Source organism: Coregonus clupeaformis, chromosome 39, assembly GCF_020615455.1.
Source record: "Coregonus clupeaformis isolate EN_2021a chromosome 39, ASM2061545v1, whole genome shotgun sequence".
NCBI classification, from domain to species: domain Eukaryota; kingdom Metazoa; phylum Chordata; class Actinopteri; order Salmoniformes; family Salmonidae; genus Coregonus; species Coregonus clupeaformis.
In genome coordinates, this window is record NC_059230.1 from 365,618 (window position 1) to 391,841 (window position 26,224).

At 44.4% G+C, this 26,224-nt stretch overlaps 1 protein-coding gene across 1 annotated transcript in view; it reads right to left on the reverse strand.

Annotated features, from left to right (window-relative positions):
- Window positions 1–15,897: 15,897 nt before the first annotated feature.
- The window catches only part of LOC121554189 (IgGFc-binding protein-like), a 145,931-nt gene continuing 135,604 nt past the window's right edge, over window positions 15,898–26,224 (reverse strand). Inside the window, 14 exon segments of the mRNA XM_045211778.1 lie at window positions 15,898–16,496; window positions 19,151–19,225; window positions 19,506–19,546; window positions 19,778–19,871; window positions 20,225–20,365; window positions 20,639–20,774; window positions 21,515–21,717; window positions 22,008–22,138; window positions 22,260–22,421; window positions 22,811–23,012; window positions 23,186–23,315; window positions 23,616–23,863; window positions 24,061–24,205; window positions 25,832–26,040. Of these exon segments, the coding sequence (XP_045067713.1) occupies window positions 16,399–16,496; window positions 19,151–19,225; window positions 19,506–19,546; window positions 19,778–19,871; window positions 20,225–20,365; window positions 20,639–20,774; window positions 21,515–21,717; window positions 22,008–22,138; window positions 22,260–22,421; window positions 22,811–23,012; window positions 23,186–23,315; window positions 23,616–23,863; window positions 24,061–24,205; window positions 25,832–26,040 (2,015 nt within the window). The 3' untranslated portion in view covers window positions 15,898–16,398.

Genomic DNA, 26,224 nt, shown 5'->3' on the forward strand with positions numbered 1-26,224 from the left:
TGGCTCTGTCATATCCTCACATGGCCTCTCCTATCATTGCTACGCAGACGACACACAACTAATCTTCTCCTTTCCCCATTCTGATAACCAGGTGGCGAATCGCATCTCTGCATGTCTGGCAGACATATCAGTGTGGATGACGGATCACTACCTCAAGCTGAACCTCGGCAAGACGGAGCTGCTCTTCCTCCCGGGGAAGGACTGCCCGTTCCATGATCTCGCCATCACGGTTGACAACTCTGTTGTGTCCTCCTCCCAGAGTGCAAAGAGCCTTGGCGTGACTCTGGACAACACCCTGTCGTTCTCTGCTAACATCAAGGCGGTGACCCGATCCTGTAGGTTCATGCTCTACAACATTCGGAGAGTACGACCCTGCCTTACACAGGAAGCGGCACAGGTCCTGGTTGGCTGATTGGCTGTGGTCCTCTGTAGCTCAGCTGGTAGAGCACGGCGCTTGTAACGCCAAGGTAGTGGGTTCGATCCCCGGGACCACCCATACACAAAAATGTATGCACTCATGACTGTAAGTCGCTTTGGATAAAAGCGTCTGCTAAATGGCATATTATATTAAAAAGGTCCTAATCCAGGCACTTGTCATCTCCCGTCTGGATTACTGCAACTCGCTGTTGGCTGGGCTCCCTGCCTGTGCCATTAAACCCCTACAACTCATCCAGAATGCCGCAGCCCGTCTGGTGTTCAACCTTCCCAAGTTCTCTCACGTCACCCCGCTCCTCCGCACACTCCACTGGCTTCCAGTTGAAGCTTGCATCTGCTACAAGACCATGGTGCTTGCCTACGGAGCTGTGAGGGGAACGGCACCTCCGTACCTTCAGGCTCTGATCAGTCCCTACACCCAAACGAGGGCATTGCGTTCATCCACCTCTGGCCTGCTGGCCCCCCTACCTCTGCGGAAGCATAGTTCCCGCTCAGCCCAGTCAAAACTGTTCGCTGCTCTGGCACCCCAATGGTGGAACAAGCTCCCTCACGACGCCAGGACAGCGGAGTCACTCACCACCTTTCCCGGAGACACTTGAAATCCCACCTCTTTAAGGAATACCTGGGATAGGATAAAGTAATCCTTCTACCCCCCCCTTACCCCACCCCCCCCCAAAAAAGAAGAAAAAAACATATTGTAAAGTGGTTATCCCACTGGCTATAAGGTGAATGCACCAATTTGTAAGTCGCTCTGGATAAGATCGTCTGCTAAATGACGTAAATGTAAATGTAAATGTACTATCAGTTTGCAAATAATGTACAAAATATATAATTGACTTAATAAAGCTATTGGTGTCCTTTAGTAGTGGTTTATTTGCAGCAATTCGACCATGAAGGCCTGATGCACGCAGTCTCCTCTGAACAGTTGATGTTGAGATGTGTCTGTTACTTGAACTCTGTGAAGTATCTATTTGGGCTGCAATTTCTGGTAACTCTAATGAACTTATCCTCTGCAGCAGAGGTAATTATGGGTCTTCCTTTCCTGTGGTGGTCCTCATGAGAGCCAGTTTCATCATAGCGCTTGATGGTTTTTGCGACTGCACTTGAAGAAACGTTCAAAGTTCTTGACATTTTCCACTTTAACTGACCTTCATGTCTTAAAGTAATGATGGACTGTCGTTTCTCTTTGCTTATTTGAGCTGTTCTTGCCATAATATGTGTCACGGTTTCGGCCGAGGCTGCTCCTCTTCCTTGTTCGGGCAGGCTTCGGCGGTCGTCGTCTCCGGAGTACTAGCTGCCACCGTTCTATGTTTCATGTTCGTTTGGTTTTGTCTCTTTGTAACACCTGTCCCTTGTTTGTGTTTGATTATGTTCCCTATTTAGTTTCGTTTGTTTGGGTCAGGTGTTATGCGTGATTGTATTTTGTCAGCTTGCCACAGAGGAGTTTGTTCTCTCTCGTTTGTTGTCATTTTCGAGAGTTCGCACTGCGTGCGCTTTTTCTTGTTTTCCGCACTGTGTTTGTGCGTAATTGTTCGCGCCGCCCGGTTGGGTTGGCGACTCTTTACCTGATTTGGATTTACTAAAGTCTGTTGAAGTCATCCTGGTTCCTGCGCTTGATTCCCTACACTCATCCACACACAGCACTCTGACAGAATCACGCATCATTCCATGGAATCAGCAGGAGCGACCGCGCCAACAGCAGGGATGGAGGTCTGCGCCCGTGTATTGATTACCGCGGTCTCAATCAGATTACGGTGAAGTACAGCTATCCACTTCCTCTGATTGCGACTATGACGGAGTCACTGCACGGTGCGCAGTTCTTTACAAAATTGGATCTCAGGAGCGTATATAACTTGGTGCGCATTAGAGAGGGCGATGAATGGAAGACAGCGTTTAGCACGACTTCCGGACACTACGAGTATCTAGTCATGCCATATGGGTTAATGAATGCTCCCTCAGTCTTCCAATCCTTCGTCGATGAGATTTTCCGGGACATGCAGGGACAGGGGAGTAGTCGTGTACATCGACGACATTCTGGTGTACAGTCCTACCCGAGCAGAGCATGTAGCCCTGGTGCGCCGAGTATTGAGGAGGCTGTTGGAGCATGACCTATATGTCAAGGCAGAGAAATGTCTGTTTTTTCAGAAGTCGGTCTCCTTTCTGAGTTACCAGTTGTCTGCGTCAGGGGTGAAGATGGAGGTAGACCGGGTGTCAGCTGTGCGTAATTGGCAGACCCCAACCACTGTGAAGGAGGTGCAACAGTTCTTGGGTTTTGCGAATTATTACCGGAGGTTTATCCGGGGTTTTGGACAGGTGGCAGCTCCCATAATGTCTCTGTTAAAGGGGGGTCCGGTGCGCTTGCGGTGGTCAGCTGAGGCGGACAGGGCTTTTGGGAGACTGAAGGACCTGTTTACCACAGAGGAGTTTGTTCTCTCTCGTTTGTTGTCATTTTCGAGAGTTCGCACTGCGTGCGCTTTTTCTTGTTTTCCGCACTGTGTTTGTGCGTAATTGTTCGCGCCGCCCGGTTGGGTTGGCGACTCTTTACCTGATTTGGATTTACTAAAGTCTGTTGAAGTCATCCTGGTTCCTGCGCTTGATTCCCTACACTCATCCACACACAGCACTCTGACAGAATGCCATAATATGGACTTAATATGCCATAATATGGACTATTTTACCAAATAGGGCTATCTTCTGTATATCACCCCTACCTTGTCACAACACAAATGATTGGCTGAAATGCATTAAGAAGGAAATAAATTCCACAAATTAGATAAACATTGGCATTAGAATGGCCCGATAAGATAAACGTGGCACCGTCATAGGATGCCAACTTTCCAACAAGTCAGAGCTGCCCCGGTCTACTATAAGTGCTGTTATTGTGAAGTGGAAACGTCTAGGAGCAACAAAGGCTCAACCGCGAAGTGTTAGTCCACACAAGCTCACAAAACAGGACCACCGAGTTCTGAAGCACGTAAAAATAATCTGTCCTTGGTTGCAACACTCACTACCGAGTTCCAAACTGCTTCTGGAAGCAACATCAGCACAATATCTGTTAGTCGGGAGCTTGATGAAATGAGTTTCCATGTCCGAGCAGCCGCACACAAGCCTAAGATCACCATGCGCAATGCCAAGCATCAGCTGGAGTGGTGTAAAGCTCGCCGCCATTGGACTCTAGCAGTGTAAACGTGTTCTCTGGAGTGATGAATGACGCTTCACCATCTGGCAGTCCGACGGACGAATCTGGGTTTTGCGGATGCCAGGAGAACGCTACCTGCCCCAATGCATAGTGCCAACTGTAAAGTTTGGTGGAGGAGGAATAATGGTCTGCGGGCTGTTTTTCATGGTTCAGGCTCCTTAGTTCCAGTGAAAGGAAATCTTAACGCTACAGTATACAATTACATTCTAGACTATTTTGTGCTTCCAACTTTGTGACAACAGTTTGGGGAAGGCCCTTTCCTGTTTCAGCATGACAATACCCCCGTGCACAAAGCGAGGTCCATACAGAAATGGTATGTCGAGATCGGTGTAGAAGAACTTGACTGGCCTGCACAGAGCCCTGACCTCAACCCCATCGAACACCTTTGGGATGAATTGGAACGCCGACTGCGAGCCATGCTAACCACCCAACGTCAGTGCCCGACCTCACTAATGCTCTTGTGGCTGAATGGAAGAAAGTCCCCTCTGCAATGTTCCAACATGTAGTGGAAAGCCTTCCCAGAAGAGTTTAGGCTGTTGTAGCAGCAAAGGGGGGACCAACTCCATAGTAATGCCCATGATTTTGGAATGAGATCAGATTTCCACATACGAGCAGGTGTCCACATACTTTTGGCCATGTAGTGTACCTTAAAGAACATTTTAAAGATTGGAGGCAGTCTGGGAAGCATGTCAGTCAACCATTTTTATAAAATGGCAGCAATTTTGATTTCCTGTTAGAAGGAAATAGTGTAAAATCATTCCAAACAATACAAAAATGACTTTGTAATGTTATCTACCCACTAAAGAAACCCCACAGATTATATAGACAATAATTCTGATCATAAAATACTCTTAAGACATTCATGGGGGTCACATTGAGGTAATTTTGACCAAAGTCCAGCAGCTACGGGGAAAAAATGGTGGACTTTGTGGTAACAAATTTCACACACAGCTGGGGCATGTCTAAAGAAGTATCATGGCTATAGTGCCATCACATATTTAATCCATTACACGCCTGGCGGCCATTTCCAATATGGCCACCAACCAGCTGCATGGTGTCATATTGGACAGGATTCACATGGACATATCTCTATAAATAATTGGTACATACAGCCCAATGATGGCTTAAAATGTTTGAGGGGGTCTGGAAAACACAATAAAATGGCCCAGAAATTCCATACATACATTTCCTTTAAACTTTTAGTAGAAAAGTGGTGAAAATTACAATAAAATAAAAAAATATCATGGATAGTTCCAATAGTTTACATGTAAACACTCTAAAAAGTCACATGGGTGTTCCCTGAAGTCTACTTATTGCAATTATATATAATATGATGTTCTGTTTTGTGTCAATTCGAAGAAAAATCTAAGGAAACCTGCCCTGTACACGTCACTTTAGGTAAAATCCCATTGGAATGTATTATGTCCAGCAGCAAGACAGGCAACCCATTTTAACAAAATACTTTTATGATGAGACCTTTCAGCCTTTACACAAAGTAAGCAAAGGTCTAAACAAAGATGTCTAGCTATAGTACCACTGCAGATTTAACCTATTATACTCAGTGGTGTAGTGCTGTTTTTTTTTGGGTGCCGGAGTGCATATCTTTTTCTTATGACGTCATCATATCTCAATCAATATTTGCGCCATAGCCTGTTGAATAAAATAATTGTACATGCATAAAACACATAAATGTTTGTAGGTCTATACCAAATTATGCCAACCTAATTTCAAAATAGGAACTCATCACTGTCAATTGTGAATAATAATTATTATCGTTTTAACGGGTGAAACGACCCATCATTCAGGGAAGAGCCCCACCTGTTTTGAGCCCCACCTGTTTTGCATGTTATTGTGGAATTAATATGGACACATATGTGTCACATATCAGTTTGCAAATAATGTAACAAATAAATCATTGAGTTAATAAAGCTGCATACAAACATGGTCTCTTTTTCAATCCTTGTCATATGAAGAGAAATTATAGATAAAACGTATCGGTGCTCATCACCATTGGACATAAACATTACACAACAAGTTGGAAATCGCAAATTCAACAATGAGTGGTTTGAAAGGAATCAGTGGCTAACAGCAAGCCTTGCAAAGCATTCACTAGCCTGCTATTCAGGGGAGTGGGTGTGGGGTCCAAGTCTGGATTTAAGAGTCTTTTTTCCAAGCTTAAAAGGATAAACATTCAACATTGGCCATGCTGTCAATCCAGCACGACTTCTGCCGCGTTCAAAAGAACTGGAAACTGGAAACGGGGAAATTTCAGACCTCAGTGAGTTCAAGAACACTAGGAACTCGGAAATAAATGAGCTCCGACTGGGAAAATGCATTTTGAACGGTCATCCAGCTAAGAATTCCATGTCAGGAACTCGGGCCTCTTTCCAGAGCTCCGACCTGAAGATCACTGACATCATGATTCGACCTTGTTTTTTTCCAGAGGTCCCAGTTGTCTTGAAAGCACCATAAATCCAGAGAATGCCAGACTTTAATGACAACGTTTGTTGACAAAACTTGCCCACAAGGACCACCGCGCCACCTTCGAGTACAGCACAACAAGGTGAGTCCAACATGGGGAACCGTGAGTTGCTAGCGGTCAAGCTCACCCTGGGAGAGTGGAGGCATTGGCTAGAGGGGGCCGCCCATCCATTCATCGTATGGACGGACCATAAGAACTTAGCTTACATTCAGGGGGCCAAGAGGCTCAACTCGCGCCAGGCCAGGTGGTCTTCACCAGGTTCCGGTTCACCATCTCATACCGTCCGGGGTCGAAGAACACCAAGCCTGACGCGCTCTCCCGGCAGTTCGACCCTGTGGACCTGATGGAGAGGGACAATCCAGCATGTCCCCAATGTCCTGATTGCTGCACCAGTTTCGTGGGGAATCGATAGGCTGATCAGAGCAGCGCTAAGGTGGGAGCCCGATCCGGGCGGAGGTCCATCTGGGAGGATGTACGTACCAACCCCCCCTATTCCCAGAGCAAGAGGAGGAGGCGTCGGTCCCGTCGGTCCAGACCCACATCAGTCACTGTCGCCGCACCTGGAGGCAGGTACGGGCGGCGCTTAAGCAGGCCTTGGTCAGGTCTCAACATCAGGCCAACCGCAGGCGTCGCCCGGCCCCAGTTTGTCACCCGGGACAGAGGGTGTGGCTCTCCACGCGGGATCTTCCCCTCCAAGTGGAGTCCAGGAAGTTGTGCCACCGGTTCACAGGGCCATTCAGAGTGGACCGGCGAGTCAACCCAGTGGCCTACCGCCTACTCGTAAGAGTATTTTGTGATCAGAATTATTGTCTATATTATCTGTGGGGTTTATTTAATGGGTAAATAACATTACAAAGTCATATTTATATTGTTTGGAATGATTTAACCTTATTTTCTTCTAACGTGAAATCTGGATGGAAGCCATTTTATTAAAATGGCCACCCTGGTTGACTGACAGGCTTCCCAGTGTGCCAAGTTTGATTCTTGTATCATAAAATTTAACAATTATTTCACCCATCCGCTGGACTAATAGGGAAGTAGGTTACAGTATAGTGTAATGGTCTACAGCAGTGGTTGCCAACCAGGGGTACTAGTCTCCCTTCCTCAACTGAGCTGATGTGTGATCTTTGTGACGTACTAATCTCGACTAACCTGGATTTGAATATATCATACAGTGCTGTGAAAAAGTATTTGCCCCCTTTCTGATTTTCTCTATTTTTGCATATTTTTTTATACTGAATGTTAACAGATCTTCAACCAAACCCTAATATTAGATAAAAGGAAACTGAGTTTACAAATAACCCCAAAAATGTATACTTATTTTGTTTATACAAAACCCAATTCCCCTGTGTGAAAAAGTAATTGCCCCCTTACACACAATAACTGGCTGTGCAACATTTAGCTGCAATGACTGCAACCAAATGCTTCCTGTAGTTGTTGATCAGTCTCTTACATCGCTGTGGAGGAATGTTGGACCACTTCTGCATGCAGAACTGCTTTAACTGAATGACATTTGTGGGTTTTCAAGCATGAACTGCTCTTTTCAAGTCATTCCACAACATCTCAATTGTGATTAGGTCTGGACTTTGACTAGACTATTCCAAAACATCACATTTGTTGCTTTTTAACCATTTTCATGTAGACTTGATTGTGTGTTTTGGATTATTATCTTGCTGCATGACCCAGGTGTGCTTCAGCTTCAGGTCACAGATGGGTGGCCTGACATTCTCCTGTAGAATTCTCTGATACAGAGCATAATTCATTGCTCCTTCTATTAAGGCAAGTTGTCCAGGTCCTGAGGCAGCAAAGCATCCCCCAAACCATCACACTACCACCACCATGCTTGACCTTTGGTATGTAGTGCATTTGAGGTTTAAAAAGGCTTCTGAAGTTTGTAATTTCCCCTTAGAAATGTCAGACTTGTTTTTCCTTTACAAATAAATGTATCAACCCCTACAAAAATGCCCATTAATTATAATCCACATAATAATTAACATTTCCTGTTGCTGCAGGATTATTTTCCTGCTGTAGGAAACTGGCTCAAATTACGATCCTATATCTGTATACAGAGAAACAAATGGGGGAGGTTAAAGAAAGTTATAGATGCTGCCTCTGAAGCAAAAAGCAAAAGACCCAATACATGCAGTAGAATTTGCACATCTTTATTAAGATCTGATTTTTTAAAAGTATAATTAAAAAATATATATATCAAAAAGGCAGAAGGAAAGATAACAAACGTTTAACTGAAGATAAATTATGCTGATCTGAATGACCAGTTGAGGAACATACAGCTATGGTGGCTGACAAGGCTATGACCACTTGTTGAGGAATATACAGATATTGTGGCTGACATAGAAGTGCACACTTAATTGTAACTTCAAATCAAAATAGAATAGAAAAGGCAGGAACCTAGGAATAAATCTAAAGAGGAACCAGGCTCTGAGGGGTGGCCAGTCCTCTTCTGGCTGTGCCGGGTGGAGATTATAAGAGTACATGGCCATTAAGGCCAGATCTCTCTTCAAAATCTGTCTTCATTAACTTCCCAGTCAGTCTATTGTGTGTATTGGACATTCATATTGAAATGGAAGAGCCCCACCTGTTTTGAGCCCCACCTGTTTAGCTAAAAAAAAAAAATATATAGCTAAAAACGAAATATTTTGGCATGTCACATATCAGTTTGCAAACAATGTACTTTTTACACGTTTTTCTCCCCAATTTCGTGATATCAAATTGGTAGTTACAGTGTCACGCCCTGGCTCTGGGGACTCTTATATGTTGAGCCAGGGTGTGGATTGTCTATGTTGTTTTTTCTATGTTTAGGTTTCAGTTCTAGATTATGTATATCTATGTTGGCCAGGGTGGTTCCCAATCAGAGACAGCTGTAGCTCATTGTCTCTGATTGGGAACCATACTTAGGCAGCCTGTTGGCACTTGTTATTTGTGGGATCTTGTTCTGTATAGGTTTGTGTTGGTGAACCTTTTGACTACACGTATCGTTTTGTTGTTTTGTTGCATTGTATAAAGTACGCATTAAAAGATGTACGCCTATCACGCTGCGCCTTGGTCCGGTTCTTACGACGATCGTGACAGAAGATCCCACCAAAGGAGGACCAAGCAGCGTGTCCAGGAACAGACAGCCTGGACTTGGGAGGAGATCCTGGACGGGAAGGGATCCTGGACTTGGGACGAGATTCAGGCCGGAATGGATCGCCGTCCTTGGGAGGAGACTGTGGAGGCGCGCTACAGAGAGGAGCAGCGGCAACGCAGAGGGTGCCGGCCGAGGAGGAAGCCCGAGAGACAGCCCCAATAATTTTTTTGGGGGGGGCTAAAGGGGTGGTAGGCGGAGCCTAGAGGTAGAGCAGAGCCAACTTCCCGTACTCAGGCTAGGGAGCGTGAGACTGGGCAGGCTCCGTGTTATGCGGAGCCACGTACTGTGCCGCGAGTGTTCCGGCACAGTCCTGTACGTCCTGTGCTAGCACCACGCACTGTTAGGCCTACTGCTGCTAGGTAGCTCTCTCTCTGCTCTTCCCCTCCCCTCTGTTTGTCCTTGATTGCAGGAGTGAAGTCTGGTGTGCGGGAGTCAGGGTTCCAGCTGCAGCTCATTCACCATAATCACCTCAGCCTTTAAGACCCGGTCAAACTTGCCACTCATCGTCAGATCATAGTCAAGACGACCATGTTAGTCTCGCTGCCGACTCAACCTGTTTGTTTTCGCTCTTTGTGTTTTTTGGCCTGTTCTATTTACTTTTCTCCTGTGCCACAGATTATTGGAACCTGACTCCTGCCTCCGCTTCACTCCTGCCACCACCATCCTGCTTTCCACTACCGGACCTCCCTTTTGGACTCACCACGGACACTAGGACATTACGGTACCACACCTGCTCTGACCTGGATCTGTTACCCTCCCTGTAACCTGGACTTGCTCTTCCCCTATTATTGGAAACCTGGACAAATTGAACATTGTAAATAAACCTGTTAAACCTTCTCTGGCTCGGTGTGGTTGTCTGCATTTGGGTTCAAATCCAGTTTAATCATGACACGCACGTGTCGTGCTAAGGTGGGCATGCAGCCAGGACGGAGTGTGCCGGCTCAACGCTCGTGGCCTCCAGTACCCCTCCTCGGTCCCGGATATCCTGCGCCAGTGCCAAGTGCTGTAGCGCCAGTACGAGTGCACAGCCCTGTACGTCCTGTGCTGATGCCTCACACATATTGTGTGGAGATAGGCATTCAGCCAGGACGGGTTGTGTCAGCTCTCCGCTCCAGACCTCCAGTCCGCCTCCACAGTCCAGCCCGGCCCGTTCCGGCTCCCCGCACCAAGCCAATGGTGCGTGTACCCAGTCCAGCCCGGCCCGTTCCTGCTCCCCGCACCAAGCCAGTGGTGCGTGTCGTCAGCCCGGTCCGGCCCGTTCCAGCTCCCCGCACCAAGCCAGTGGTGCGCGTCGCCAGCCCGGCCCGGCCTATTCCTGCCCCTCGCACCAAGCCAGTGGTGCGCGTCGTCAGCCCGGTCCGGCCTGTTCCTGCTCCCCGCACCAAGCCAGTGGTGCGCGTCGTCAGCCCGGTCCGGCCCGTTCCTGCTCCCCGCACCAAGCCAGTGGTGCGCGTCGCCAGCCCGTTCCGGCCTGTTCCTGCTCCCCGCACCAAGCCAGTGGTGCGCGTCTTCAGTCCGGCACAGCCCGTGCCTGTTCCACCGGTGCCTGGTCAGGTACCGGTCAGCTGCTCCACACCGGAGCCTGAGAAATCCGCTCCACCGGTGTCCAGTCAAACTCCGGCCAGCGGGGCCAGACTAGACCAGGGGCACTACGGGGGGGTAGCGAGAGAGTGGTGGCCACGCCCGGAGCCGGATCCGCCTCCGAGGCGGAATGCCCACCCGGCCCCTCCCCTGTTGGGTTTAGTTGGCGCGGTCGCAGTCCGTGCCGTTGTGGGGGGGGTACTGTCACGCCCTGGCTCTGGGGACTCTTATATGTTGAGCCAGGGTGTGGATTGTCTATGTTGTTTTTTCTATGTTTAGGTTTCAGTTCTAGATTATGTATATCTATGTTGGCCAGGGTGGTTCCCAATCAGAGACAGCTGTAGCTCATTGTCTCTGATTGGGAACCATACTTAGGCAGCCTGTTGGCACTTGTTATTTGTGGGATCTTGTTCTGTATAGGTTTGTGTTGGTGAACCTTTTGACTGCACGTATCGTTTTGTTGTTTTGTTGCATTGTATAAAGTACGCATTAAAATATGTACGCCTATCACGCTGCGCCTTGGTCCGGTTCTTACGACGATCGTGACATACAGTCTTGTCCCATCGCTGCAGCTCCCGTACGGACTCTGGAGAGGCAAAGGTTGAGAGCCATGCGTCCTCCGAAACACGACCCTGCCAAGTCGCACTGCTTCTTGACACAATGCTTGCTTAACCTGGAAGCCAGTCGCAGCAATATGTCGGAGGAAACACCGTACAACTGGCGACCGTGTCAGCGTGCATGCGCCCGGCCTGCCACAGGAGTCGCTAGAGAAAGATGGGACAAGGACATCTCGGCTGGCCAAACCCTTCCCTAACCCGGAAGTCGCTGGGCCAATTCTGCGCCGCCTCATGGGTTTCCCCCCCATAATTAAACATATTTGAGTTAATAAAGCCGCATACAAACATGGTCTCTTCTTTGCTTTCTTGAGTAAGGCAGCTCCAAAATGCAGGTGTTTCAGCCTAGCTCAGTGCTTTCTGTGGTGGTGGGGCAACCAGCGGAAAATACGGAGCATTGGGGTTGGTAATGTTCTCTAGTTGCGCCGTGATTGGCTCAGTGTTCTGTCACTCATGGGGACACTATGTCACCACAAAATCTACGAGCAGAGCTCGAAAATTCAAGCCCCTTGAGTGCTGCCATAGAGTTACATTAGAAGTGCCCATCCAAGAAGGCTCAAGGTCATTGGCCACAGATAAAATTACATCAAATCACGTTATATCTACCGTAGCGTTGATTGGATTGATCATGTCAACATCATACTTTCAGAATCTTAGCTAGCAAGCAAGCAGTCATCATCATGAATCAAGTAAACAATCTACTGGCAAATCCTTTTCAATCCTTGTCATATGAAGAGAAATTATAGATAAAAAAGTATTAACATTAAACAACAATTTAGAAATCGTCCAAGTCTGGGTTTAAGGGTCTCTTTTCCAAGTTTAAAAGGATAAACATTAAACATTGGCCATGCTGTCAATCCAGCATGACTTTTGCCACGTTCGAAACAACTGGAAACTCGGAACTGGAAAATGTTCGACTTCACTGAGTTCACGACAACTGGGAACTCGGAAAAAAACTAGCTCCGACTGGGAAAATACGTTTTTGAACGGTCATCCAACTCGGAATTCCAAGTCGGGAACTCAGGCCTCTTTCTAGAGCTCCGACCTGAAGATCACTGACGTCATGATTCAACCTTGTTTTTTTCAGAGTTCCCAGTTGTCTTGAAAGCACCATAAATCCAGAGAATGCCAGACTTTGATGAAAAAACTTTCCCACAAGGACCGCCGCGCCACCTCCCTGTTCAAGTGAGCACAACAAAGTGAGTCCAAAAATGTATTCTATGCTGCTGCATAAAGGATGTAATATGCCAGGGAGTTACAGTGGGGGAAAAAAGTATTTAGTCAGCCACCAATTGTGCAAGTTCTCCCACTTAAAAAGATGAGAGAGGCCTGTAATTTTCATCATAGGTACAAGTCACCTATGACAGACAAATTCAGGAAAGAAAATCCAGAAAATCACATTGTAGGATTTTTAATGAATTTATTTGCAAATTATGGTGGAAAATAAGTATTTGGTCACCTACAACCAAGCAAGATTTCTGGCTCTCACAGACCTGTAACTTCTTCTTTAAGAGGCTCCTCTGTCCTCCACTCGTTACCTGTATTAATGGCACCTGTTTGAACTTGTTATCAGTATAAAAGACACCTGTCCACAACCTCAAACAGTCACACTCCAAACTCCACTATGGCCAAGACCAAAGAGCTGTCAAAGGACACCAGAAACCAAATTGTAGACCTGCACCAGGCTGGGAAGACTGAATCTGCAATAGGTAAGCAGCTTGGTTTGAAGAAATCAACTGTGGGAGCAATTATTAGGAAATGGAAGACATACAAGACCACTGATAATCTCCCTCGATCTGGGGCTCCACGCAAGATCTCACCCCGTGGGGTCAAAATGATCACAAGAACGGTGAGCAAAAATCCCAGAACCACACGGGGGGACCTAGTGAATGACCTGCAGAGAGCTGGGACCAAAGTAACAAAGCCTACCATCAGTAACACACTACGCCGCCAGGGACTCAAATCCTGCAGTGCCAGACGTGTCCCCCTGCTTAAGCCAGTACATGTCCAGGCCCGTCTGAAGTTTGCTAGAGTGCATTTGGATGATCCAGAAGAGAATTGGGAGAATGTCATATGGTCAGATGAAACCAAAATATAACTTTTTGGTAAAAACTCAACTTGTCTTGTTTGGAGGACAAAGAATGCTGAGTTGCATCCAAAGAATACCATACCTACTGTGAAGCATGGGGGTGGAAACATCATGCTTTGGGGCTGTTTTTCTGCAAAGGGACCAGGCGACTGATCCGTGTAAAGGAAAGAATGAATGGGGCCATGTATCGTGAGATTTTGAGTGAAAACCTCCTTCCATCAGCAAGGGCATTGAAGATGAAACGTGGCTGGGTCTTTCAGCATGACAATGATCCCAAACACACCGCCCGGGCAACGAAGGAGTGGCTTCGTAAGAAGCATTTCAAGGTCCTGGAGTGGCCTAGCCAGTCTCCAGATCTCAACCCCATAGAAAATCTTTGGAGGGAGTTGAAAGTCCGTGTTGCCCAGCGACAGCCCCAAAACATCACTGCTCTAGAGGAGATCTGCATGGAGGAATGGGCCAAAATACCAGCAACAGTGTGTGAAAACCTTGTGAAGACTTACAGAAAACGTTTGACCTGTGTCATTGCCAACAAAGGGTATATAACAAAGTATTGAGAAACTTTTGTTATTGACCAAATACTTATTTTCCACCATAATTTGCAAATAAATTCATAAAAAATCCTACAATGTGATTTTCTGGATTTCTTTTGCTCATTTTGTATGTCATAGTTGACGTGTACCCATGATGAAAATTACAGGCCTCTCTCATCTTTTTAAGTGGGAGAACTTGCACAATTGGTGGCTGACTAAATACTTTTTTTCCCCACTGTATGTATACTGTAGCTAAGAAAGTAATACTAAGTGTATGTTGTGTAGTAAGCTGTTAGTAGCCCACGTGCCTCACCCTAATAATTTGGTCCCTTTCCCCATCATGACTTAGCCTACTGTTCTGACTTGGTGGTGCACATGTAGCCTATAGCCTGTTTTAGAGAAATGTAGTCATTGAATATTGTAAGAGCTTTCATTGTCTGCTTATATGCCCCCTTTATTTATCCTACGGTTCTGACGCGGTGAACAGGGTGAATGGTGTAAGAACGGCCCATGTTCTGAATTCTGTCGCTGTACATTTAAAAAGTGCTGAACAAATAGTTATATTGACTACGTCCGTCGTAGCTCGCTCATTAATGTCTTAATCAAAATTACGGATTGCCTCTTATCCGCTCATCATCCCCTTATGCCATAGTTTGTACATCTCAATTGTCAGTGGAAACCACATTTGTTTAAGCAAGTCAGCCATACCAGCTATATTTTTAAAAAAGGCAGTACATTCATATTTAATATTCAAGGTGCAAATAGGAAATAGCAATGATGAACTTCTCATCCCGTGGCAGGAATTCCGTCTGGCTCTGCTTCAGGACCTTCGCCGTTCTGTCTATATTCCGGAGGAGCTCTTTAGCTACCTACCCTGGCCTGGCAATTAGATCATTTCCAAGTGAACGTATTGTCATCACAACAAAGCAAATAGCTATCAGTTTTAGTTATGAACATAGAGCCAGAGACGCTTTAAACCATTTATCTGTGCCTGGTTGGCTACGTCACACAATATTTTCACCCGCCTAGCGCAGCGATGAGAGAGCAGCATTGCACCAAAGTTATGCACAATACATTTGCTTGGCTTTCCTTTCTGCCTCTGATGAGTCACATGCACAAGTGTAAACGACATAAACATATCCAGGCGGCGCTTGGCTGCACCATGTTTTACTGGACGTGTGTACGTATACAGTATATGGCCTTAACTTAATGCACATAAAAACAGAAAACGTAAAACCTGGGTCGCAGAGATGAGAGGCACGCAAAATAGACAACTGAATCTGAGTTTGCACAAAGTGTAGCCTTTTTGGTTTGCATCGTAAACATGCATCATTCAGTCACGACTGCTAATGAGGCTCCTGGCTTTTCAGACTGTTGTAATTACTGAGGGGTTTTACACACCTTTACCTATTAGTTCCTTTAATATTCGGATGAAAACACTGAAACTGGAAATAAGCTATTGAATGGTCAGTGGTCATCACCATTTGAAGCATGTAATTAACTCAATATAAAAAAACTGAGGGAATGGATAAAAAAACAGAGGGAACGGATTAGCCTGGCTGTTTTTTTCCCTCCACCATGACCCCTAAAGGGGCTCCGTAATTTGTTTCGTTTTTGGTCACTCCTAGCATGTTGCACTTGCTGAATGAATAAAGGCAATGGGAGGGATTGGGCGTGTATACATGCGGTTCGTGTGTGAGTGTATGTGTGTGTGAGTGTGTGTGTGTGAGTGTATGTGTGTGTGTGTGTGTGTGTGCGTGTGTGTGTGTGTGTGTGTGTGTGTGTGTGTGTGTGTGTATAAAATAAGAAAATGTCATGCTTGCAGCAACATCATTTAATTCAATTCAATAAATTACATCTCAGGCACTTTAGGCATTTTATGATTTCACTTTTCCTTAGATCATTCTTGACATCTCATATCTCACACATTCTCAAATTACAACAACAAAAGCATGAATAAGTTAATAAAAGCGGGTAATGTAATGACAACATTCACAAATTCAAAAAAAATGATATTGGGACAAAATATTTAACATTGACATTACGGACTGTTATGAATTTGTGTGCATTTTAAAGAGCATTTTACTGGAATTACAGAGTGGTCCTCTGTAGCTCAGTTGGTAGAGCATGACTCTTACAATGCCAGAATAGTGGGTTTGATTCCTGGGGCCACCCATATGCAAAAAATTTTTTTAAATGGCATATATTATTATTGAGTATCATGTCACTGTTAGGTTCCACCTTGTGTTTGTGTGTGACTACATTCATCTGCCAGTAAACATGAAACTCTTGAGTTCTCTTCTCTCTTTCTCTCCATCTACATGGGAGTCACTTTGTTGCTTGCGTTCTTCTCATGTTTGTCCAAGTTATCGTATTTGACGTCGCTGTCCTTAAGATGCATGTTGTACTGGTTGCCTAGTAGAGATTCAGTTGATAGAATTATGAGAAAGAGAGGGAGAAGGAAAAATAGAGGTGAGAGAGAGAGGAAAAAGAGGTGTAAGGTTTATTAATTAGTTGATTTATGACAGTTAGGTCCAGGTGTTTCTCCTGGTCAGGTCACTAAGGTGATCAAGGCTTTAGTTAGGAAAGATAGAGGGCGACCTACTTGTCATGCAATCTAGTGGAAGAACACCTTTTCAAGAGTGTAAACCGTAACACGTCTTTTTAAAAGTAGCATTGATTTCACAATTTCCCTCCTGATCATCACTTCATAGAATTATGAAAGTGTATATTTGACCTGCAGAACGAAAACTTAAAGCGGCTCTCCATAAATGCTGTATATTTTTTTGCCAGTAGTTCTAAAAGCAGCGCCCAAGAGCCAAATAGGGTCCCGGAAAGTTGCATACTACGTCATCATGTAATTGCTCTCGAACCCCTGCAGCTGTTCAAAGACATGCATGTGCTTGGGGGTCACCCTACAACCTCATTGGACAATGCTGTGCTGATCTAAAACAGCCTCCCACTATAACCTTGCAACCTCATTGGATATCATTCCACCTGCCAATCAACATTGTCCCTCAATGTTCGGTTGTGGCTAATTCCTTGTTGTACAGACTAGTATGGCAAGCAAGCGATTGTGAGGATGTAATTTTCTACAATGGAAAAGTTGTAGCCTACAGTACGTATATGTTTGCATCAAATGACCAATGCCTCGAAAGTATATTGCTTCTTTTTTGGGGGTGGGGTGGGGGGGTGGGGGGTGGGGGGGGTGGGTGGGGGGGGTGGAATGTAGATCAGCTTTATTATTGCAGATAGATTGTGGCTTCCATCAATGTAATTGTCTGCATCATTTCCAATCCCCAAATATTTTCCCCTAACCCTACCACCCCTCCCCTAATTGGAGTAAACTAATGGACAACAACACTTATACTTCCAGTTTATACATACTATATACAATTTACGGACAAAGTATATTTTACAATAGTTATCTTTTGTTTTGTTTTCAGTCCCATCCTTCAGCTCCACTCAATCCCTCCCATCTATCTCTGAACACCATCCAGTTTTTATTTATATTTGCCATATGTTTTTCAACTGTGCTGTGATGTTTCACAAAAGTTCTGAACCTTTCTATTCTCATAGTTTCTACAGATTGTAAATTAAAGATAAACATTTTTGCTAAGAGTATTATTATATTTTTGTTCGATTGACTATGACTTTTTAAATCACCCAGCAGTGCTATTTGCAGAGTTAGCTCCTGGTAAATTCCTGAACCTGCGACCAAAAACAAGCTACATATGGACAGTACCAAAACAAATTATGTAATGATTTTGTCTCTTCGCAGCAAAATCTGCAGAGCTGGGATGGTTGTATCCCCCATATATATAACATTATGTTGGTGGCAAGAACTTTGTATAAAAATTAAAATGTAAAGTTTGGAATCAGTTCATAAACCATGAGACATGAAATCGGTACATCGACAATCTCTTCCCATCTACTTTGCAATCTATATGGCACAGCTGTCAATTTTTGGGTCCTGAAATGAAACTGGTATACTTTTTATTTGTCCGAATTTTCTTTAACCAATTTCGGTCTTTATTCAGGGCCGACAGACAAGTTCCTTACTTTCTCCCCCTTCCACTTGCCTCTCTCATTTTGCGGTAATGCTGCAATTAGTTGGTTGTAATTTTGAGTAGAGCAGACATTTCCATGTATTTTTGTTAACTGCATGTGTGACATAACTCCACCAGTCCTATTTATGATATAATTTACAAAGATTATACCATTTTCTATTATTTATTTTTTCAAAAATATAGTTTAAAAAAAAGTCAATTAGTATATTTGAGTTTAGCCATAATGTTTGTTGTAATATTTGTTCTGTCTTTTCTGGTGGACTAAACTGAAATTGCAACCAACTTTATATGGCTTGTTTTAAAAATAGTGATATTTTGGAGATTATTTCATTTTCAAATAACCGAAAGTGAAAGGTTGTAATCTGAATAAAGGGAAAAAGGCCATTCTTGAACATTCTTACTAATCTGCTAGAGAACCAGTTCAGATTTAAGTATAACCTTTGTATGACTGAAGCATTTAATGAGAGGTCTAATGCTTTAATATTTACTTTAATATAGTTACTACACAGGCAATCCCACTTGCTTCAGAGTGCACACTAGGCTAGCGTGTATCTCGTGCACTAAATGATGGCAAGTTAGAATGTAAGGATTCTGTGTCTTTCTCCGCTGGGGGAGGACTGCAGATGGTTTATTATCATGTATGAGCCTTGATTGACACGTTGAGTCTGAAACGGGAGGTTTAAAAATAACTAGGTTGTTTTCAAGCCTCTATAAGTTTAGGCATAGGTGTGAAAATTTTAATAAAGGTTTGAATTTAGGAACAAGAGTTAGGTTAAGGTTAGTATAGTCCCGTGTGGCTCAGTTGGTAGCTTGCAACACCAGGGTTGTTGGTTCGATTCCCACGGGGGACCAGTACGAGAAAAGTATGGAAAAGTTGCTCTGTAAGTTTCTCTGGATAAGAGCGTCTGCTAAATGACAAAACAATTTAAAACTTGTATGTATCATTTCAGTGGGGTTCAGGTTATAGAATTATAACACAGCAACATGCGGTTCACTTGCCTCTGCAATAAGTCAGCTGAATACGTGGGACAGATGTTTTTCTCGTGCTTTTCTCTTTCGCTGGCTTCCCATGTTCTGTGTCAAAATAATCGACTTCAAATAATTGACTCTGTCAAATTGGCTGCCAGTCCACCCATTATAGCATCATTGGCCTGAATAGGGAACATCTGTTCTACTCATTCTAGTTCTATGTTCAATATATCCTCCCCATCTAAATCGTTGGTCTGGTTTTACTGGGATAATATTAGCTAAGAAGTATAATATTACTATAATATTAGCTAAGTAGGTAAAAAATGAATGTAAGTGAAAGTAAAAATATATATACATTTTAAGCAAGATTGAGACAGGCACTTACTTGAATCTGTGCTGTCACAATAATACTTATTTTGTTTGTTCCTGTAAACACAAAATGGTTTAGAGAGTTACCATCCATTCACAAAGGAAGAAATATACTGTACTGACAGGTGACATTAGCTTTTTCTGTCTTCTATAGTGAACAGTAAAGTCAACTGTCAGGATTAAGATCAATTTGATCTTTGGTTACTTCATGTTGACACAGTAGATTTGACTCAGGACTGAGATAAACAGACGGATGTTGTGTTTTAGGGGTTGTTGAACGGTGCCTACTTTCTACAGCATGTGTAGCATAACACACAGATCAGTGCTATGATGATGACTCCCAGAGGCACCAGGACTGCGATGAATATGATCGTGTTCTTATCTGCGGGACAATGAAGAAGAAGACAGTTGCAACAACGCTATAAATGTTGTATGTCTGAACAATTATTAACATAGTACAGTACAGTATAGCATAGTACAGTATAGTAGAGTAGAGTACTGTACAGCATAGCATAGCATAGCATAGCATAGCACAGTACAGTATAGCACAGTATAGAATAGTATAGTGCAGTTTAGTACAGTATAGCATAGTACAGTACAGTACAGTACAGTACAGCATAGCATAGCATAGCATAGCATAGCATAGCATAGCATAGCATAGTACAGTACAGTACAATACAGTATAGTACAGTACAGTATAGTACAGTACAGTATCAGCTCCAGTCAGTCACGTACCCAGGCCTCCACTGGTCTCCGTCTTCTCAATCTCGCACAGTGTGCCCTCGAAACCCTCTGGACACTGACATGTGAATAAGTCTACTGTAATCTCAGAGCAGGTACCATCATTCAGACAGGGGTCACTCAGACATGGGCTCTCTGACAAGGGGTAGGGGAGATATAGAGGGAGGGGAGGGAGAGAGAGGGAGAGGGGGAGAGAGAGAGAGAGAGAGAGAGAGAGAGGGAGAGAGAGAGAGAGAGAGAGAGAGAGAGAGAGAGAGAGAGAGGAGAGAGAGAGAGGGAGAGAGAGTTGAGAGACAGAACGTGGAGGGATAAGTCTATTATCAAAGATGTTGCAGTCCATTTTGCACATTCAAGTTGTTCTTATTGCAACTAGTAGGGCACGAATGCATGTTCAGTTCACACACTCACTTTTGTAGCAGTCACGTGTGAAGTTGAAGACAGTACAGATGTGTGTGTCGGCACAGCCCTTGGGTTGGCACACGGCGCCCAAGGGCGTACTCTCACAGGACAGGGCACAGTCCTCTGTCACAAACTTCTCGTTAAGCTGGGGAGGGAGGGAATGGAAGGATGGAGAGAGAGAGAGAGAGAGAGAGAGAGAAATGGAAGGGGAAAGAGACAGGGTTATACACATCACACCATTCAATCATTCAAAGTCTCAACACCAGTTCTTAAATTCACTTTAGTCATCAGATTTTGTGTTTCATCTCAACAACTGACTGCACTACAGTGACCTGTGAGGAGTAAGGTTATTGGACACATAGCCTTTAGAGCTAACAAACACTACAGTATTAAAAAACGGAAGAAAAATACAATAAAATAATAAAAATAAATATAAAAAAACAAAAAACTAATAACAAACAAAACAACACTACAGTATTAATCTCTTATCGTGTATTATAAACCGGGTGGGTCGAGGCCTGAATGCTGATTGGCTGAAAGCCGTGGTATATCAGACTGTAGACCATGGGTATGACAAAACATAACTTTTTACTATTCTAATTACGTTGGTAACCGGTTTATAATAGCAATAGACCACCTCGGGGGTTTGTGGTATGTGGCCAATATAGCACAGCTAAGGACTGTATCCAGGGGTTCCGCATTGCGTCATGCGTAAGAACAGCCCTTAGCCGTGGTATAATGGCCATATACCACACTTCCTCTGGCCTTATTGCTTAATGAACCCACCAGGTAGTACCGGTCCAGGTTGGTATAGCCACACTCGTTGTATCCTTCTGTACTAAGTAGTTTTACTATATTCTACTGAATTGTACTATATTAACTCACATGGTAGTATCTATCCAGGTAGGTGCAGCCACACTCGCTGTAGGGAACACAGCTGCCTCCGCTCATGGTGAACCCTGGGGAACACTGGCACCCCTCAACACAGGCTGTGAAGTCACACTCGGAGGGAGCGGCCAGGTCAGCGCAGGAGGTGGGGCAAGGGGTCATACACTCAGAGTAGGTACTGTTGGCTACACAGCTCAGGACTGGAGGGGGAGAGAGAGTGGAGAGAGGGGGAGAAAGGGAGAGAGTGAGAGACAGAGAGAGAGAGAGAGAGAGAGAGAGAGAGAGAGAGAGAGAGAGAGAGAGAGAGATAGAGAGAGAGAGAGAGAGAGAGAGAGAGAGAGAGAACAAGAGAGGGGGGAGGGAACAAGTGAGTGTGTGTGTGCATGCACACATGTGAGATTGTGTCTGTATATATGCGTGTAAATGCGTGCATTTGTGTGTGTGTATAATAGCATATCTGTAGTAGTGTGTGTGTGTCTGTGTATCTTACCACAGCCCAGCTGTTGTCTCCAGTTGCCCAGTTTGACTCCAGCCTCTTGGCAGGCCAGGGCGTACACCTCATAACTGTCACAACGCAGGGAGGCGGTTTCCTGATCCGCACACAGGTCAAACAAACAGTCCCTGGAAGAACACACACGAGACGGTGAGTCGACAAGATAGTTCAAATACATCTATACACGCTTGATAAACAGGGTCAAACTTCTCTCTCTCTCTCTCTCTCTCTCTCTCTCTCTCTACTCACTCCTGGAAGCTGTTGGGCAGTAGTGGTGCATGGCAGGCAGCGAAGGGTCCTGTAGGGTCTGATATGGCTCCACATTGTTTAATACCATTCAACTCAGCCAGCTGAGCGTCAGTACAACCTGCTGTCTCAAAGCCTGTCTCTGGGTCTGTCTCCACATCACGCCTAGGGAGGGTGAAGAGGGTGAAGAGAGGTTGAGGAAGAAGTAGAACTGATATATCCTTTTTTAATTTTTATAAAATTGCAAAAATGTCTAAACCTGTTTCTGCTTTGTCATTATGGGGTATTGTGAGTAGATTGATAAGGGGAAAAAACAATTTAATCCATTTTAGAATAAGGCTGTAACGTAACAAAATGTGGAAAAATATAAGGGGTCTGAATACTTTCCGAATGCACTGTATGTACACTCAATCATCTAAACACACCTATTTTCTGTTGGCTGTGTTTATAAATATAGTAGATTATGAATGTATGTATTAATGAACCAAGAAATAAGCTAATGAATGAAATGTGTTTATATTCTGTTTATACATAATCCAGTGATTCCCTCTCACCTGTGCAGATGCACCATCTTGGGGAGGTCTGATGTCACTAGCTCCGCCCCCTGCCTGTCAGTCACCCTCCAGCTGTTTCCGAACTCTTCAAGGTTCCGCGTCAAGGTTCCATCTGGTTTCATGTACTCATTCCTGGAGATCCCGTCATAGTTCCCACACAGACCCCTCACCCTGTCCCTGTACGTACTGGGTAGGATCACCTCTGTTAAGGAGGGAGGGAGGGAGGGAGGGAGGGAGGGAGGGAGGGAGGGAGGGAGGGAGGGAGGGAGGGAGGGAGGGAGGGAGGGAATGAGTGCGTGAGTGAGTGAGTGAGTGAGTGAGGGAGGGAAGGAGGAGTGACTGACTGACTGGTGCAGTCTCTTTCTAGTCTCTCACCTGCGTGCCGCTTGCCGTCGAAGCGTACGGTCATGCCGAAGTCGGCGACCAGCTGGACGTTCTTAGAGTTCATGGTGATGGTTAGGCCGCCTCTAGGACTGAGAGGGGGAGCGACACGCTCACCGTTCACCTACAGGGAGAACGGAAGTGATTAGATTATTTAAAAAAAATTTTTTTAATGCATTGATAATCCACCGAAGGTATTCTAATGTTGCTGTTGTGGCTCTACAGATGATCCAACCAGTCTTAAACCTTCATAGGCATTGGAAATGATCCACTAGTGGGTCTCAAACCACCATTTGAAAAACATAATATTTCTATGTAAAAACAACCCAGCACCTGCTAATGAATGGCTGCACTCACTATACCGTGGGATTCGTCTCCTCTTCCATTCACTCTATCTAAATACATGTTCTTCCATTCAACTCACCAGTACTACTTTCTTCTGCAGGAAGCGGATGCTGACTCCGTAGACGTCTACATACACCTCATCCAGGTAGGAGACCTTCCTGCTGCCACCAGGACGGATGTTCTTCCCCCGCACCTGCAGATCGACCAGTGAGTTGGGGAGGTCGTGACCCTGGGTCAGGGTATAGGTATAAGGGCCCTGGAAGTGGTGGTTGAGCCCATCGAACGTACGGTAGTGGGGGTCGCCTTGGATATTACACCTGTGGAACTCTGGAGACGGGGTGGGAGGGAAAGGGAAAGCTGTATGAGCAGGTAGAAACATACAACAAGATACTATATATTATGTTACTATAAGGCTGTTATAAGCCCAGGGTTTGTGAGTATTGAGTATTAGTATCTGTAATAATATCTGTTAGTACTACAAGTGGAGTTGGATGTATTATTGGGAGTATAATTGGGAGGATTACTCTCAGGTTTGCAGTAGAGGTCTCCATATTTGTCCATAGTGCAGACAGAATTGTCGGGACATTTAACGTCTGAGCAGGTTATGGAGCCTCCCAGGTTACAGGTACACCGGTCATCACAGTGGTCAGTCAACCACGAGTCTCCCACCTGAAACACACACATCAGGATTATGACTGACTGTTGACTGACTGTTGATTTTTTCTCCCCAAATGAATTCATTCTAACTTTGATTTTTCAGTTTGAGTTTAGGTTTTAGTCTGAGTTTTTAGTAGGCTAGGCTCACTTGATGACATATCAGCTAGAGTTAATATCAGCTAGAGTTAATATCAGCTAGAGTTAATATCAGCTAGAGTTAATATCAGACAGAGGTAATATCAGACAGAGTTAATATCAGCTAGAGTAATATCAGACAGAGGTAATATCAGCTAGAGTTAATATCAGACAGAGGTAATATCAGCTAGAGTTAATATCAGCTAGAGTTAATATCAGACAGAGGTAATATCAGACAGAGTTAATATCAGCTAGAGTTAATATCAGACAGAGGTAATATCAGCTAGAGTTAATATCAGCTAGAGTTAATATCAGACAGAGGTAATATCAGCTAGAGTTAATATCAGCTAGAGTTAATATCAGCTAGAGTTAATATCAGACAGAGGTAATATCAGCTAGAGTTAATATCAGACAGAGGTAATATCAGCTAGAGTTAATATCAGCTAGAGTTAATATCAGACAGAGGTAATATCAGCTAGAGTTAATATCAGCTAGAGTTAATATCAGACAGAGGTAATATCAGACAGAGTTAATATCAGCTAGAGTTAATATCAGACAGAGGTAATATCAGACAGAGGTAATATCAGCTAGAGTTAATATCAGACAGAGGTAACATCAGCTAGAGTTAATATCAGCTAGAGTTAATATAAGCTAGAGTTAATATCAGCTAGAGTTAATATCAGACAGAGGTAATATCAGACAGAGGTAATATCAGCTAGAGTTAATATCAGCTAGAGTTAATATCAGACAGAGGTAATATCAGACAGAGTTAATATCAGACAGAGGTAATATCAGCTAGAGTTAATATCAGCTAGAGTTAATATCAGCTAGAGTTAATATCAGACAGAGGTAATATCAGACAGAGTTAATATCAGCTAGAGTTAATATAAGCTAGAGTTGATATCAGACAGAGTTCATATCAGACAGAGGTAATATCAGACAGAGGTAATATCAGCTAGAGTTAATATCAGACAGAGTTAATATCAGACAGAGGTAATATCAGACAGAGTTAATATCAGCTAGAGGTAATATCAGACAGAGGTAATATCAGACAGAGGTAATATCAGCTAGAGTTAATATCAGCTAGAGTTAATATCAGACAGAGTTAATATCAGACAGAGTTAATATCAGCTAGAGGTAATATCAGACAGAGGTAATATCAGACAGAGGTAATATCAGCTAGAGTTAATATCAGCTAGAGTTAATATCAGACAGAGTTAATATCAGACAGAGTTAATATCAGCTAGAGGTAATATCAGACAGAGGTAATATCAGACAGAGGTAATATCAGCTAGAGTTAATATCAGCTAGAGTTAATATCAGACAGAGGTAATATCAGCTAGAGTTAATATCAGCTAGAGTTAATATCAGCTAGAGTTAATATCAGCTAGAGTTAATATCAGCTAGAGGTAATATCAGACAGAGGTAATATCATCTGATGAGAGGAAGCCTGTGTGTGAGTGAGAGTGTGTGTCTGTGTGCATGTGTACCAATCAGACTCACATCATGGTACTCTCCCACTCTGTCCACACAGCCACACTTGGCCAGAGGAACACACTGCACATCACTGAGGACGAACCCTGCATTACACTGGCACCCCTCAACGCAGGTGGTGGAAGGCAGGTAGCAGTGCGTAGGGAACAGGTCAGAGCAGGTGGGGGGGCAGGGGGCCGTGCAGTCAGAGTAGTGGCTATTGGGGGGGCACGGCAGGGCTGGAGGAGGGAGAGGAGGGGGGGAGAGAGAGGTTAGAAGACAACCACAACACAACACAACACATGACGTTTGTTCAATATATTCTTGGTACATAATATCATACCCTCCCTCTCCCCACCTCCCTTTGCCCCTCCCTCCCTCCCTCCCACCCTCTCCACCTCCCCTCCCTCTCTCTCCACCTCC